The sequence below is a fragment of the Dermacentor variabilis genome, chromosome 5 (genome assembly GCF_050947875.1).
Source record: "Dermacentor variabilis isolate Ectoservices chromosome 5, ASM5094787v1, whole genome shotgun sequence".
In the NCBI taxonomy this organism is placed as follows: domain Eukaryota; kingdom Metazoa; phylum Arthropoda; class Arachnida; order Ixodida; family Ixodidae; genus Dermacentor; species Dermacentor variabilis.
Window position 1 is genome coordinate 101,008,986 of NC_134572.1, and position 12,471 is coordinate 101,021,456.

The 12,471-nt window shown below is 47.7% G+C and overlaps 2 protein-coding genes and 9 non-coding genes across 12 annotated transcripts in view; 10 read left to right on the forward strand and 1 right to left on the reverse strand.

Annotated features, from left to right (window-relative positions):
* LOC142582994 (ras-related protein Rab-8A-like) overlaps positions 1 to 12,471 on the reverse strand; it is a 153,721-nt gene that overhangs the window by 32,480 nt on the left and 108,770 nt on the right. The window lies entirely within an intron of this gene.
* TRNAI-AAU (transfer RNA isoleucine (anticodon AAU)) lies at positions 3,775 to 3,848 on the forward strand. Its single transcript has one exon. It is a non-coding gene; the product is annotated as a tRNA-Ile (tRNA).
* TRNAI-AAU (transfer RNA isoleucine (anticodon AAU)) lies at positions 4,006 to 4,107 on the forward strand. The gene has a single exon. It is a non-coding gene; the product is annotated as a tRNA-Ile (tRNA).
* TRNAI-AAU (transfer RNA isoleucine (anticodon AAU)) lies at positions 4,266 to 4,339 on the forward strand. Its single transcript has one exon. It is a non-coding gene; the product is annotated as a tRNA-Ile (tRNA).
* Positions 4,498 to 4,571, forward strand: TRNAI-AAU (transfer RNA isoleucine (anticodon AAU)). Its single transcript has one exon. It is a non-coding gene; the product is annotated as a tRNA-Ile (tRNA).
* Positions 4,729 to 4,802, forward strand: TRNAI-AAU (transfer RNA isoleucine (anticodon AAU)). The gene has a single exon. It is a non-coding gene; the product is annotated as a tRNA-Ile (tRNA).
* Positions 5,002 to 6,213, forward strand: LOC142582095 (uncharacterized). The gene has a single exon (XM_075691503.1). It carries the CDS (start codon positions 5,002 to 5,004, stop codon positions 6,211 to 6,213), a length of 1,212 nt encoding a protein of 403 aa, XP_075547618.1.
* On the forward strand, positions 9,906 to 9,979 carry TRNAI-AAU (transfer RNA isoleucine (anticodon AAU)). The gene has a single exon. It is a non-coding gene; the product is annotated as a tRNA-Ile (tRNA).
* Positions 10,135 to 10,208, forward strand: TRNAI-AAU (transfer RNA isoleucine (anticodon AAU)). Its single transcript has one exon. It is a non-coding gene; the product is annotated as a tRNA-Ile (tRNA).
* On the forward strand, positions 10,366 to 10,439 carry TRNAI-AAU (transfer RNA isoleucine (anticodon AAU)). The gene has a single exon. It is a non-coding gene; the product is annotated as a tRNA-Ile (tRNA).
* Positions 10,597 to 10,670, forward strand: TRNAI-AAU (transfer RNA isoleucine (anticodon AAU)). The gene has a single exon. It is a non-coding gene; the product is annotated as a tRNA-Ile (tRNA).

Consider the following 12,471-nt stretch of genomic DNA (forward strand, 5'->3'; position numbering starts at 1 on the left):
CCAAATACAAGATTGCATTCCCAGGTTGAGAAAATATTCGGCTTTTTTCTCGAATTCCACAGTGCGCAATGCAAATCAGCAGCCTCGCGTTGGCAGTATATAATTAACCACAGAATCTAATGCCCCCTTTTGCATCGCTCCCGTCGTAACGGTCCACTTCAGCCGTTTTTGCTGTCAGTATTTTTTTCCCTGCTTTGAAATGCTCTTAATTTAACCAAAGACCCCTGGGCCTATAGTCGCGAAGGTTTGGAGCCCTTATTGGAGGCCTGCGGATCTCTCGTGATCCGCGGCTTCGGAAGCACCGAGCTTCAAAGATTCGAGCCGACGACACGGAGCTATATAGGGCTCCCCAGGGAGAAGCTTCAGGCAAGACATTCTCGGGAGTTCCCTGGAAAGCAAGTGTCAACATAACAGGGAAGCAGACAACGAGTCAGTTATCATCGACTCGTTGTCGGCAGAGTGTGGCAGAAATGACAGAACTAAGTAATTAGGGCGCCTTCAGGGTTCGCCGCCACAATAAGGCCGGGCAGTCTGAATCCCCGTGTTAAATGCGCCGGCCCAGGAGGCGCGTGACCCGAGTGAGGGAGTGAGTGAATAAACTTATATTGGGTCCAGCAAAACGCGATAAAACGCGCACCCGGCTAAATGCCACGACGGGACTGACGGGTCTAGCCTGATGCCGGCCCGATCGCGGGCGTTCTGGACGGCCAGGATTTGGTCTTCAAAGACGGGACTTCGCAGGAGCGCGTCCCGCTCTTCCTTCGTGAACTTCGGGCCCAACGACCCGCACTCCTAGAGCGTGTGAGTAAAGCAGTTCTGTGCACAGTTCAGTGGCCCATAATCGCTCCACATTGATTTCGCAGGCGTGAGATTGAGCGTCGGTGACTGACGAAATGTGTGTATATGCACGTAAGTATGAACGAGACTAAGCGCCGGTTAATGCGAGTACGAACGAAACGCAATGACGGTGATATTGAGTGGGTGAATACTACCATAACTGAATGCTGACGAGCGTGAGGTCAGTGCATGAGTGTGAGTGAGTACAATGTCTGCGGAAATATTGGTGAGTGAATATATGAGTGATTGTCGGTTTATTTTGCCGACTCGTGGTTCTGTGTGCAGCCACAGTCAGCGAACCACTTCACCATGCACATGTAAATTGCTTCTGCACGTACATAGGCCACATGAAATTTATAGTAAGGTTCGTTACAGCGCAACACAAGACACGGACGAAAGAAGGAACAAAACGACGAAATAAAATTCCCTCTTTTGTCCGTGTCTTGTGCTGCGCTGTAACGAACCTTGCTATGAATCCCAACCAAATGGCCCAACTTGCCGTCTTCAGGCCACATGAAACTCTGGTGGAAGTTCGAAGCGATTCTGAGGTTATTTCCCTTGGTTGCTAGCTGAGATTAAACGCGATTTCAGCACACCTGGTTTTCACTCCGAGCACGCCACAACTTGCTCGGAGGCACGCTGTTTGGAGCTTGAGCACTTGGATGCAACCGATTACGTGTACGTGTTTACACGGACGTTTATGTCTCAGTGTAGGCGAAAACAGCTGCACTGCTGCATTTTGAATGTCCTCCTTTAGGCTGATCAATCTCAATATTGTTCACTCTTAACTATGTATATATATATATATATATATATATATATATATATATATATATATATATATACAACCTTCGCATTTCGCGTGCGATGCTCTACCAATTGGTTCCCACCTGCGGCAAGCTGTTTTTTCATACACTTTAATTCCCATTAACTTATCGTTTCTACATTCCATTTATTAGGCACAAGTAATTTCCCCTATGTTATCCTTGGTGTCAGTGTTTGTTGGCTTCTCATGATATGACTAATAAAAATCGGGCCCCTCGATTAACTCCCTTTCTTCTCGTTTATTACATAACGAGGGTCTCGAATCTGGCAACATTGATGCCTTCAGGTAGCATATGTGGGTTTATTGACCAGTTGCCTTCACCCAAAAAGATCACGTTCTCGTGACGCCTGCGGCAACAAGGACGTTCCACGTCCGCCGCCAAGGTCTGTGAGTGGTGGCGCTGGCTAACATTCCCAGGGTTCTACTAGTACACATAAATACCCAAGAAAGTGGATGGGAAAACAGCGCCGCGGTAGCTCAATTGGTAGAGCATCGCACGCGAAATGCAAATGTTATGGGTTCGGTTTCCACCTGCGGCAAGTTGTTTTTTCATCCACTTTAATTTTCATTAATTTATCGTTTCTTCATTCCATTTATTAGGCACAATTTCCCCCATTTATATCCTTGGTGTCAGTGTTTGTTGGATTCTCATGATATGACTATATATATATATATATGTGTGTGTGCACGAATAATTTCCATATCTTGAATTTTTTTCATTTTTGGCATGCACGTTTCCTTCCTATGTTAATATTATATTCTACGAATGATACATCAGCAGGCAGCTAGGGTTCACGTCTGATTACACGGTAGATTACGGCCGATCCACAAACGTGGCACCCACCATCAGCGTTGTAACAACGGTAGGGTTTGGGGCCAAGCTACACCCTCCCCCTCCCGCCACACTTTCTCCTCAAGCAGAAATATTCCGCCATCCCTGCGACCCCCTGAAGGACTACCCTTTCGGAAAGGTTGAAGCGCAGAGGCGTCGGCCGTCGGGGGATGATTACAAGGGTGGAGCCGGTAGGTTGTTTATCATATTGTTATATTTTTGCAGGATATCTTAGTCTCTCAAATAAATATATTTCATGCTCAGACTGCCTGGAAGGGCTTGTGAATTTATGCTCAAAATATTCGTTTTTCTCGGTGAATCAAGCCATACCTGCATCGGCGAAATCTCTGTGCAAACTTTGAAAAAATGAGTCATTCATTCGGTGTTTGGTTCGGCAGTCGGAGCCAGCTTTTGCTGGTTATTCGTTCCCGATTCGATTCCAAATTTTTTTTCTGCCCAAGTGCATCCAGCTTGCATGATTCTGCCTTCCAAGGCGGCCGCAATGGGCGTCACTATCCACCCTGCATCCGCCACCACAATTTTGAGTGGCGCTGGCTAACACTCCCAAGGCTAGCACTGGTAGATATGCAGAAATTCCCAAGAAAACGGACGGCGAGCACGCCCGCCGGGGTAGCTGAATGGTCTATATAAAGCACTGCTCGCGTAACACGGAAGACGTGGTTTCAGCTCCCACCTGCGGCAAGTTGGCTTTGTCATCCCCTGTCATTTCCATTTTCTTTTCATTTTCTTTCTGCATTCGAATTTGAATAAAAAAAAGAGCAATTATTTTACCGTACACCTTTCCCGACTTCACTCGTCTGTCGGCTTCTTGTGGTCGCCCTACATCAGTCACTGCCCCTTCGTTCTCTTTCCGCCCATCCCCGAAAATAATTTTCCAGGAACACTCCTGGGGCGCCGTGTGCATGTGTGGCAAGAACAACAACGTCGTGGACAAGCCCCGACGCAACCCTCGGCTTGCGTGGAGGCAGTGACCGCCACCTCCTTTGAGTCAGGCGCAGAAGCCCCATCCGCAAAAAGCGAAAGGAGAGAGAGAGAGAGAGAGAGAGAGAGGGAGAGACGGGCGGCGGTCTGGAAAACGGGCACGCTGCCACAGCGTGGCTCGCGCCGTGACGCACGAGCTGGGACCGGTTTTTTCTCGAGCACATCGTGCGCCGGGCGAAGAGTCGCAAGGGCTCCCGCCCGTCCGTTATCACACACCATAGAGATAGCAGCGTTGTGCAAGCACGTGCAGAGCTCCGAAAAGCGCCGACGTCGCCTCGGCCTGCTAGCTCAGTCGGTTAGAGCGTCGTGCTAATAACGCGAAGGTCGTAGGTTCGATCCCTGCGCAGGCCAATTTTTTTTCTTTGAACCTTTTGTGTGTCGCTTGTTGTTGGACGGGCCAAATAGAAAGGTTTTTTTACCCCTTCATAACGGACTATCGTCCACGGATGGGGTCGCCAGCGTATACCCCTATAGTGCGCGCGGTACTTTAAATCAGTCCCGCTGGCCCGGCCTGCTAGCTCAGTCTTTTTTTTTTTTTCTTTATTGCCGACTCGGTTAGAGCGTCGTGCTAATAACGCGAAGGTCGTAGGTTCGATCCCTGCGCAGGCCAATTTTTTTTTCGTTGAACCTTTTGTGTGTCGCTTGTTGTTGGACGGGCCAAATAGAAAGGTTTTTTTACCCCTTCATAACGGACTATCGTCCACGGATGGGGTCGCCAGCGTATACCCCTATAGTGCGCGCGGTACTTTAAATCATGCGCCGTGGCCCGGCCTGCTAGCTCAGTCGGTTAGAGCGTCGTGCTAATAACGCGAAGGTCGTAGGTTCGATCCCTGCGCAGGCCAATTTTTTTTTCGTTGAACCTTTTGTGTGTCGCTTGTTGTTGGACGGGCCAAATAGAAAGGTTTTTTTACCCCTTCATAACGGACTATCGTCCACGGATGGGGTCGCCAGCGTATACCCCTATAGTGCGCGCGGTACTTTAAATCATGCGCCATGGCCCGACCTGCTAGCTCATTCGGTTAGAGCGTCGTGCTAATAACGCGAAGGTCGTAGGTTCGATCCCTGCGCAGGCCAATTTTTTTTCGTTGAACCTTTTGTGTGTCGCTTGTTGTTGGACGGGCCAAATAGAAAGGTTTTTTTACCCCTTCATAACGGACTATCGTCCACGGATGGGGTCGCCAGCGTATACCCCTATAGTGCGCGCGGTACTTTAAATCATGCGCCATGGCCCGGCCTGCTAGCTCAGTCGGTTAGAGCGTCGTGCTAATAACGCGAAGGTCGTAGGTTCGATCCCTGCGCAGGCCAATTTTTTTTCGTTGAACCTTTTGTGTGTCGCTTGTTGTTGGACGGGCCAAATAGAAAGGTTTTTTTACCCCTTCATAACGGACTATCGTCCACGGATGGGGTCGCCAGCGTATACCCCTATAGTGCGCGCGGTACTTTAAATCATGCGCCATGGCCATGGCGCATGGCGCCATGGCTTCTTCGAACGGCCACGTTTGCGATGAGCTCCGCTGGAAACAGCGCATCGGCCCTTGGCCGAGGATCACACCCACCGTCATCTACCGATTCCGGTAATTATAAAGTCGTTCTTCCTCGTCTACCGACTGGCAACACCGTCCTCAATTCAGTTTTCCTGCATGCTGACCTGGCAGGGCGGCCGTATCGAGCCCCGGACTTTCGCGATGCTCTCCTGTCAGTGCTAAATGCAACTGACATACTCGGCGCTGGACAATACCAGATGAGCCATTTGTGGTTGGTGACATGCGTTAATAGCATCGCGAAACAGAAACTTGTCGACAAAGGCGAGTTGTTGGTGAAGGGCCTCAAGTGCCTTGTCATTGACCCTGAATGCAAGAATATCAAGATGAAGCTTCTTTGGCTTCCCCCACACCTCGAACAGAGACGGATTGTTGAAGCGCTAGAGCCATATGGCACAGTGCAGTCCATCACGAGAGAAATGTGGCGGTGTGACGGCATGGAGGGCTGGCAAATGACTAACCGAGACGTGGCGTTCACATTGAAAGATGGCGTTTCTGCCAGTAATCTGCCACATCTGTTGAGCATATATGGCCACCAGTGCCTTATCTTGCTACCTGGCCGACCACCACTTTGCCTCCGGTGCAACAGAGTTGGGCATATCCGGCGACAATGTCGAACACCACGCTGCAGTAACTGTCACCGCTACGGTCACCCTGCAGATGCATGCGTCGGAACCTACGCTGACAAGCTTCGTGGAAATAGACCAGCTGAGGATGATACCATCACCGATCATCTCATGGACGTGACCGAAGTTGTGGATGCAACTGGAGAAACACTCCCTGAGACTCATCGACAAGAACAGATTAAGCCGTCATCGGCTGACATTAGCCTCAGCCAGAAGCCTGCGAGCGAGGATGAGACGAAGGCGCCTGACGACGAACCATCTGTGTCATGGGCAGAATCGCCACCAGTTCAAGATCGCCCACCGTCAGTGGAATCTGGATCGATGTGCGAGGCCGCTAAGAAGCGTCCAGCGCCATCTGACAATTCATCGCCCTCGGGAAAAGAGGCTCGCGTTCCCAAGGTGTCAAAGTTGACAAAACCGCTCCGGGGAACGCCTACTCCTGCAGATGTCCCTTGTGTTAACGTGCACCATAAGGCCCATTGTGCATCACCTCATCAAGAAGGGAGTGGTGCACCTCTGGAGCAGTGTTTAGACGCTGCACCTACATAGGTAATCATGGCGGGCGCTCGTCCCTTCCATTTTGGCACTTTAAATGTCCGTGGCTTACGAAGTAAGCGACGGCAAGTACAGCTTCTTCATTTGTTACGCAATAGAAAATTAGACATTGCTGCTATCCAAGAAACAAAGATTGAATCCGATGAAAACGCAGAAGCAGCTCTATCTCCATTCCTATCTGACTATAATGTTTGTGTCAGCCATGCAGTCGGCGTTTCCGCAGGCTGTATGTTATTTGTTAGAAAACATTTACCATGTGATTTGCTACATTTGTTTACAGATAGGGAAGGGCGCCTAATCTGTTGCGATATGGATATCAGTGGTATGAGCTTTAGATTTGTGTGTGTTTATGCTCCGAACAAGTTACGTGAACGCGAGTGCTTCTTCTTATCTCTAGAACATCATTTCTGTACTGATCGCGCATTGGTCCTCTTTGGAGACTTTAATTGTGTATGTAACGCGCAAGATCGTACGTCACTGAAGCTGAGACATGATCCAAGTAGTGATGCATTGCAACGCCTGATATGTGATTATAAGCTTGTGGACATTGGGGAAAATGAAAAGGCAGGATGTCGATATACGCACTTCCAGGGCACCTCGCATGCAAGGCTTGATCGAATTTACGTTTCACTTAGCGCACTACCTCTTATATATGGTTACACTGTGCACCCTATATTCTTTAGTGACCATTGCCTAGTCTCAGCATCGTTTGGCAGCCGTCGGTATCAAAGTCGGCGTATGTGCTGGGAGCTGTGGAAGTTTAATAACCAATTACTTTCGCGTGAGTGTTTCTTAAATCGTGTTACTGAGCTTATAGCTCATGCATCATGCCGCAAGGACTTGCCACTATTTGCTGTGTGGGAATTATTCAAACAGGAAGTTAAAATGATAGCTATCGAAGAATCATCAATAATGGCCTTTGAAAAAAAGAATAATTACAAAACATTGTATAAACTTCTGAGTGAATTGCATGAGCTTGAATGCCTACATCCGGGTCAATATATTGATGATATTCATAAGGTCAAGGCACAGTTACAAACTTTGAACGCAGAAAAATACAGAGGTGAACTAGTGCGTGCGCGAGAGCAGCGTTTCCTGGAAGAACAGCCTTGCAGTAGGGCCCTTGGTGATGAACGCCGACACGCGCTGTCTAAACAAATCCTACATATAGAGTATGGTGGAATCATTGTTAATGACCCTACTCTAATAACTAAAGTGTTTTTCGAGCATTATCAAAAACTATTTCGAGACCACAAGCCATTGGATACAGATGCTGCCAAAAAAATTGTATCGTTGCTGCCCCAGTTAAATCAGGATGATTACAATTACACAAATGAAAACATTGATATCAATGAGGTAACTTCATGCATCGATTCGTTAGCGAAGGGCAAGACGCGCGGCCCCGATGGCCTTACTGCCGAACTTTATCAGTGTTTTCGTTCGCTCTTATCACCATTATTACTTCAGGTGTACCGTGAGGCCTTGGAAGTAGGTTACCTAACCACCACAATGTACGAAGGACACACCGTCCTTATAGCCAAAAGCGATGATGAGACTAAATTGCAAAAAGTTGACGGATATCGGCCTATCTCCTTATGCAACGTTGATTATAAAATTTTTGCTAAGGTATTAGCTAACCGTTTGCAAGTTGTAATAAGATCTGTGGTCGGTGATCATCAAACATGTGGCATCAGAGGCCGGTCCATTCAGACGAACATTCATGTTGCGAGATCGGTGCTAGAGTGTGTAGCTGAGGGGTTTGGACAGGTGGCAATGGTACAGCTAGATCTGGCTAAGGCGTTCGACAGGGTAAATCACTCATTCCTGTTTACTGTACTAGAGCATATAAATATCGGGTCCCTGCCCCTTAGAGGCGTCAGGATATGTTATGCTAATGGTTCAACGAGGCTGATAGTGAATGGCTCTCTCTCCGATTCGATTAGGCTTGCATCATCAGTACGACAAGGATGCCCTTTGTCACCGCTCCTGTTCTGCTTGTATTTAGAACCACTTTGTATGAGCATTGTTAAAGAACAAAATTTCCAAGGGTTTAAATTACTCACTAATGAGGTTCGGGTTCTTGCGTATGCAGACGATGTGGCCTTTTTTTGTACAGATAAAGAGAGTGTGATGACTGCTCTTGCAATTACAGAAGAATATTGTGCGGCTTCTGGTGCAAGCGTTAACTTTGAAAAAAGTTCAGGTTTTTGGTTTGGATTATGGGCCACAATGCCATCACATTACGCAGGCATTCAATGGAAAGAAGATCTGCGTTATTTAGGTGTGCCTCTCTCACAGTATAGAAATAGCAACGCTCATTGGTCGGGAGAAGTTGGCAAAATTCAACGTAAAGTGAATTCATGGCGAGGGCGGAATTTGTCAATGTTCTCTCGTGCTGAAGTGTGTAACGTTTTCTTAGCTTCCCGTCTTATGTATGTGCTGCAAGTACTGCACTGCTCACGCCTTCGCCTTCAGGCACTGCATCGCGTATTTGCAACATTTATTTGGAGTTCCAGTTGTGAATCGATGCGGCGCGACAATCTGTTCCTCCCTCTTGAACGTGGTGGTCTAGGATTAGTCCACCTCTTCATCAGGCAAATTGTTTCACGCCTGTTTTTCTTTCGAGACAATGACCATCCATTTTTGCGTGAAATGTTGCAACTCCGTTTAGTTCATTATATTCCTAATATAGTAGTGTCATCAAATGCCAAAGATGTCCCACAGGCCCCTTGGGGCTTTCTTAAGGAGGTTGTTGACACATTTCTTTTCTTGAAAGTTAGATTCAGCCTGGAGTACGTGTTCACTGCGAGTCGAAAAGCAATTTCTGCGGCACTGGTGGACTCTATTTTCCCAGATCCTTTGTATCGTGCACCTTATTTAAACCGACCTTATCAGGATGTACTTAAGCGCGTCCGAAAAATGTGTGTACCTCCTGGAGTAAAAACATTTTTCTTTAAATTACATTCGGAAACACTCCCTGTTAAAACTTGGTTGAATTCGAGGGGTTGCTTTGTGCCGTGGTCAACAAACTGTCGGCTCTGTCCACGTGCCGAAACCATAGATCACTGCTTCATAGACTGTAGGGACGCTGTATTCTTTTGGGACATTCTCCAACGGACGCTCAAAAAGGACATTGACATGACCCCATATACAATTAGGTTTCTACCGTTTAAGGTTACGGGTGGTCCTCCCTATGACATGTTCATAGTACTTGGTTTACATAGCCTATGGAGAAGTAGACTGTGTGACCGCCATGCCGAAAGCCCGCGATCTACAAAGTCCTTCTTTCGCGAAAGTGCTGCTTATGTAAGAAGTGTCTACGCTGCGCAGGAACCTCCGCCAGACTGGATGCTCTTGTTGGATGCATGTGTGTGTTTGCCTGAGTTTTAAGTGTGTAGTCGTGTCCACTTTGTAATACACCTTCAGTTTTCTTTTCCATGCAATAAACAAAAAAAAAAAGCTAGCTCAGTCGGTTAGAGCGTCGTGCTAATAACGCGAAGGTCGTAGGTTCGATCCCTGCGCAGGCCAATTTTTTTTTCGTTGAACCTTTTGTGTGTCGCTTGTTGTTGGACGGGCCAAATAGAAAGGTTTTTTTACCCCTTCAAAACGGACTATCGTCCACGGATGGGGTCGCCAGCGTATACCCCTATAGTGCGCGCGGTACTTTAAATCATGCGCCATGGCCCGGCCTGCTAGCTCAGTCGGTTAGAGCGTCGTGCTAATAACGCGAAGGTCGTAGGTTCGATCCCTGCGCAGGCCAATTTTTTTTCGTTGAACCTTTTGTGTGTCGCTTGTTGTTGGACGGGCCAAATAGAAAGGTTTTTTTACCCCTTCATAACGGACTATTGTCCACGGATGGGGTCGCCAGCGTATACCACTAGTGCGCGCGGTACTTTAAATCATGCGCCATGGCCCGGCCTGCTAGCTCAGTCGGTTAGAGCGTCGTGCTAATAACGCGAAGGTCGTAGGTTCGATCCCTGCGCAGGCCAATTTTTTTTTCGTTGAACCTTTTGTGTGTCGCTTGTTGTTGGACGGGCCAAATAGAAAGGTTTTTTTTACCCCTTCATAACGGACTATCGTCCACGGATGGGGTCGCCAGCGTATACCACTAGTGCGCGCGGTACTTTAAATCATGCGCCATGGCCCGGCCTGCTAGCTCAGTCGGTTAGAGCGTCGTGCTAATAACGCGAAGGTCGTAGGTTCGATCCCTGCGCAGGCCAATTTTTTTTCGTTGAACCTTTTGTGTGTCGCTTGTTGTTGGACGGGCCAAATAGAAAGGTTTTTTTACCCCTTCATAACGGACTATCGTCCACGGATGGGGTCGCCAGCGTATACCCCTATAGTGCGCGCGGTACTTTAAATCATGCGCCATGGCCCGGCCTGCTAGCTCATTCGGTTAGAGCGTCGTGCTAATAACGCGAAGGTCGTAGGTTCGATCCCTGCGCAGGCCAATTTTTTTTTCGTTGAACCTTTTGTGTGTCGCTTGTTGTTGGACGGACCAAATAGAAAGGTTTTTTTACCCCTTCATAACGGACTATCGTCCACGGATGGGGTCGCCAGCGTACACCACTAGTGCGCGCGGTACTTTAAATCATGCGCCATGGCCCGGCCTGCTAGCTCAGTCGCCGCTTGCTTATTGTAGATTTTACTTTTTCCCACGATTTGTGGCGGCTCGTATGCGTTTATGCGCCAAACAATGTGAATGATCGATTTTTGTTTTTTGAATGTATCGAGCAATATCTAAAATGTGATCGCTTTGTCATATTACTTGGTGATTTTAACTGTGTGTGTTCTCCGGAAGACCGACTAAAAAGGGAAAGGGTTCGCGATAAAAGTGCTCTCCTTTTGAGCAGACTAATTGAAGACCACAACTTAGAAGATGTGGGCCTAGTCCTCACTGATGGTATGATTCCGCAGTACACGCACATTCAGCGAAATAGCCGAGCAAGGCTGGACAGAGTGTATGTTTCTGACGACTTGATCACCCTTTGTAATAGTTATAACGTCGCACCGCAATCGTTCACGGACCATAGCCTGGTAAGCTTCTCGATTGGGGAAAAAGTTAAAAGAACACGATTCAACTGGAACATGTGGAAATTCAACGAAAAGCTGCTTGATGATGAACCATTTGTGCGCAGAGTTAAGGAAAAGATAACAGAGTTGATGACAAATGAGGGTGAATATTTTACTGCCACATGGGAGGAATTTAAGATTCAAGTTAAGTTCATTGCAATAGAAAGAGGAAGCAGCCTTCAGCACGATAAATTACAGAAACAAAGAGAGCTGCAAAGACAGCTAGAATATCTGTCAAGCGCACAAAATGCGGGTCACGATCTATTAGCTGAAAACGTAAAGAAAGTAAGACACGAGCTTGAAGTTATCGACGCCGAGCGATACAAAGCAGCAGTTATACGCGCTAGAAGCGAACGCCTATGGATGGGTGAGATACCAAACAAACGGGCAATGAGCGATGAAAAGCGTCACGCGTCAAGAAATGAGATCCAACAGATACGTCTTCAAAACGAGGTGACGTCAGACGCTTCGTCGATTGAGAAAGCTTTTGTGGAACACTATCGCGAATTGTTCGGCAATGTGACTCCTTCTGGACTGGCCTTCGAGAGTGAATTCATGAGCGAGATGCCAAGGTTGGATGACGACGTTAGAGAAAGTCTTGAGAGACCAATAGCTGTGTCCGAGATTGAAAGGGCGATAGAAGAACTGCCATCAGGCAAATCGCCAGGGCCGGACGGCCTAGGCGCCGCTTTTTACAAGGCATTCAGTCAGGAGTTTGCGTGTATATTGCACCGACTACTCTCAGAGGCGTATGAATTTAAAAAAGTACCACCCTCATTCCAGACTTCGCACATAGTATTAATTCCGAAAACCGATGAACGGGAAAAGCTCCTTTCAGTAAGTTCATACAGACCGATAAGTCTGACCAACACAGATTACAAAATATTTATGAAAGTACTGGCTCGACGATTTCAAAGCGTGATTCAGCAGCTTGTAGGGCCACACCAGACGTGTGGCATTAAAGGCCGCACCATTTTCACGAACACCCACATTGCAAGGAATGTGCTTGAATGTTGCGATGCCATTGGGGGTCGGGTGGCCATGTTGCAGCTAGACCTTGCGAAGGCGTTCGACCGGGTGTCACATGAGGTGCTTCTCGCTATACTGCAGTACTGTAATGTTGGGAGCGTCATTGTAGATGGCGTTAAAATGGCTTATGAAGACTGTTACATGCAGCTT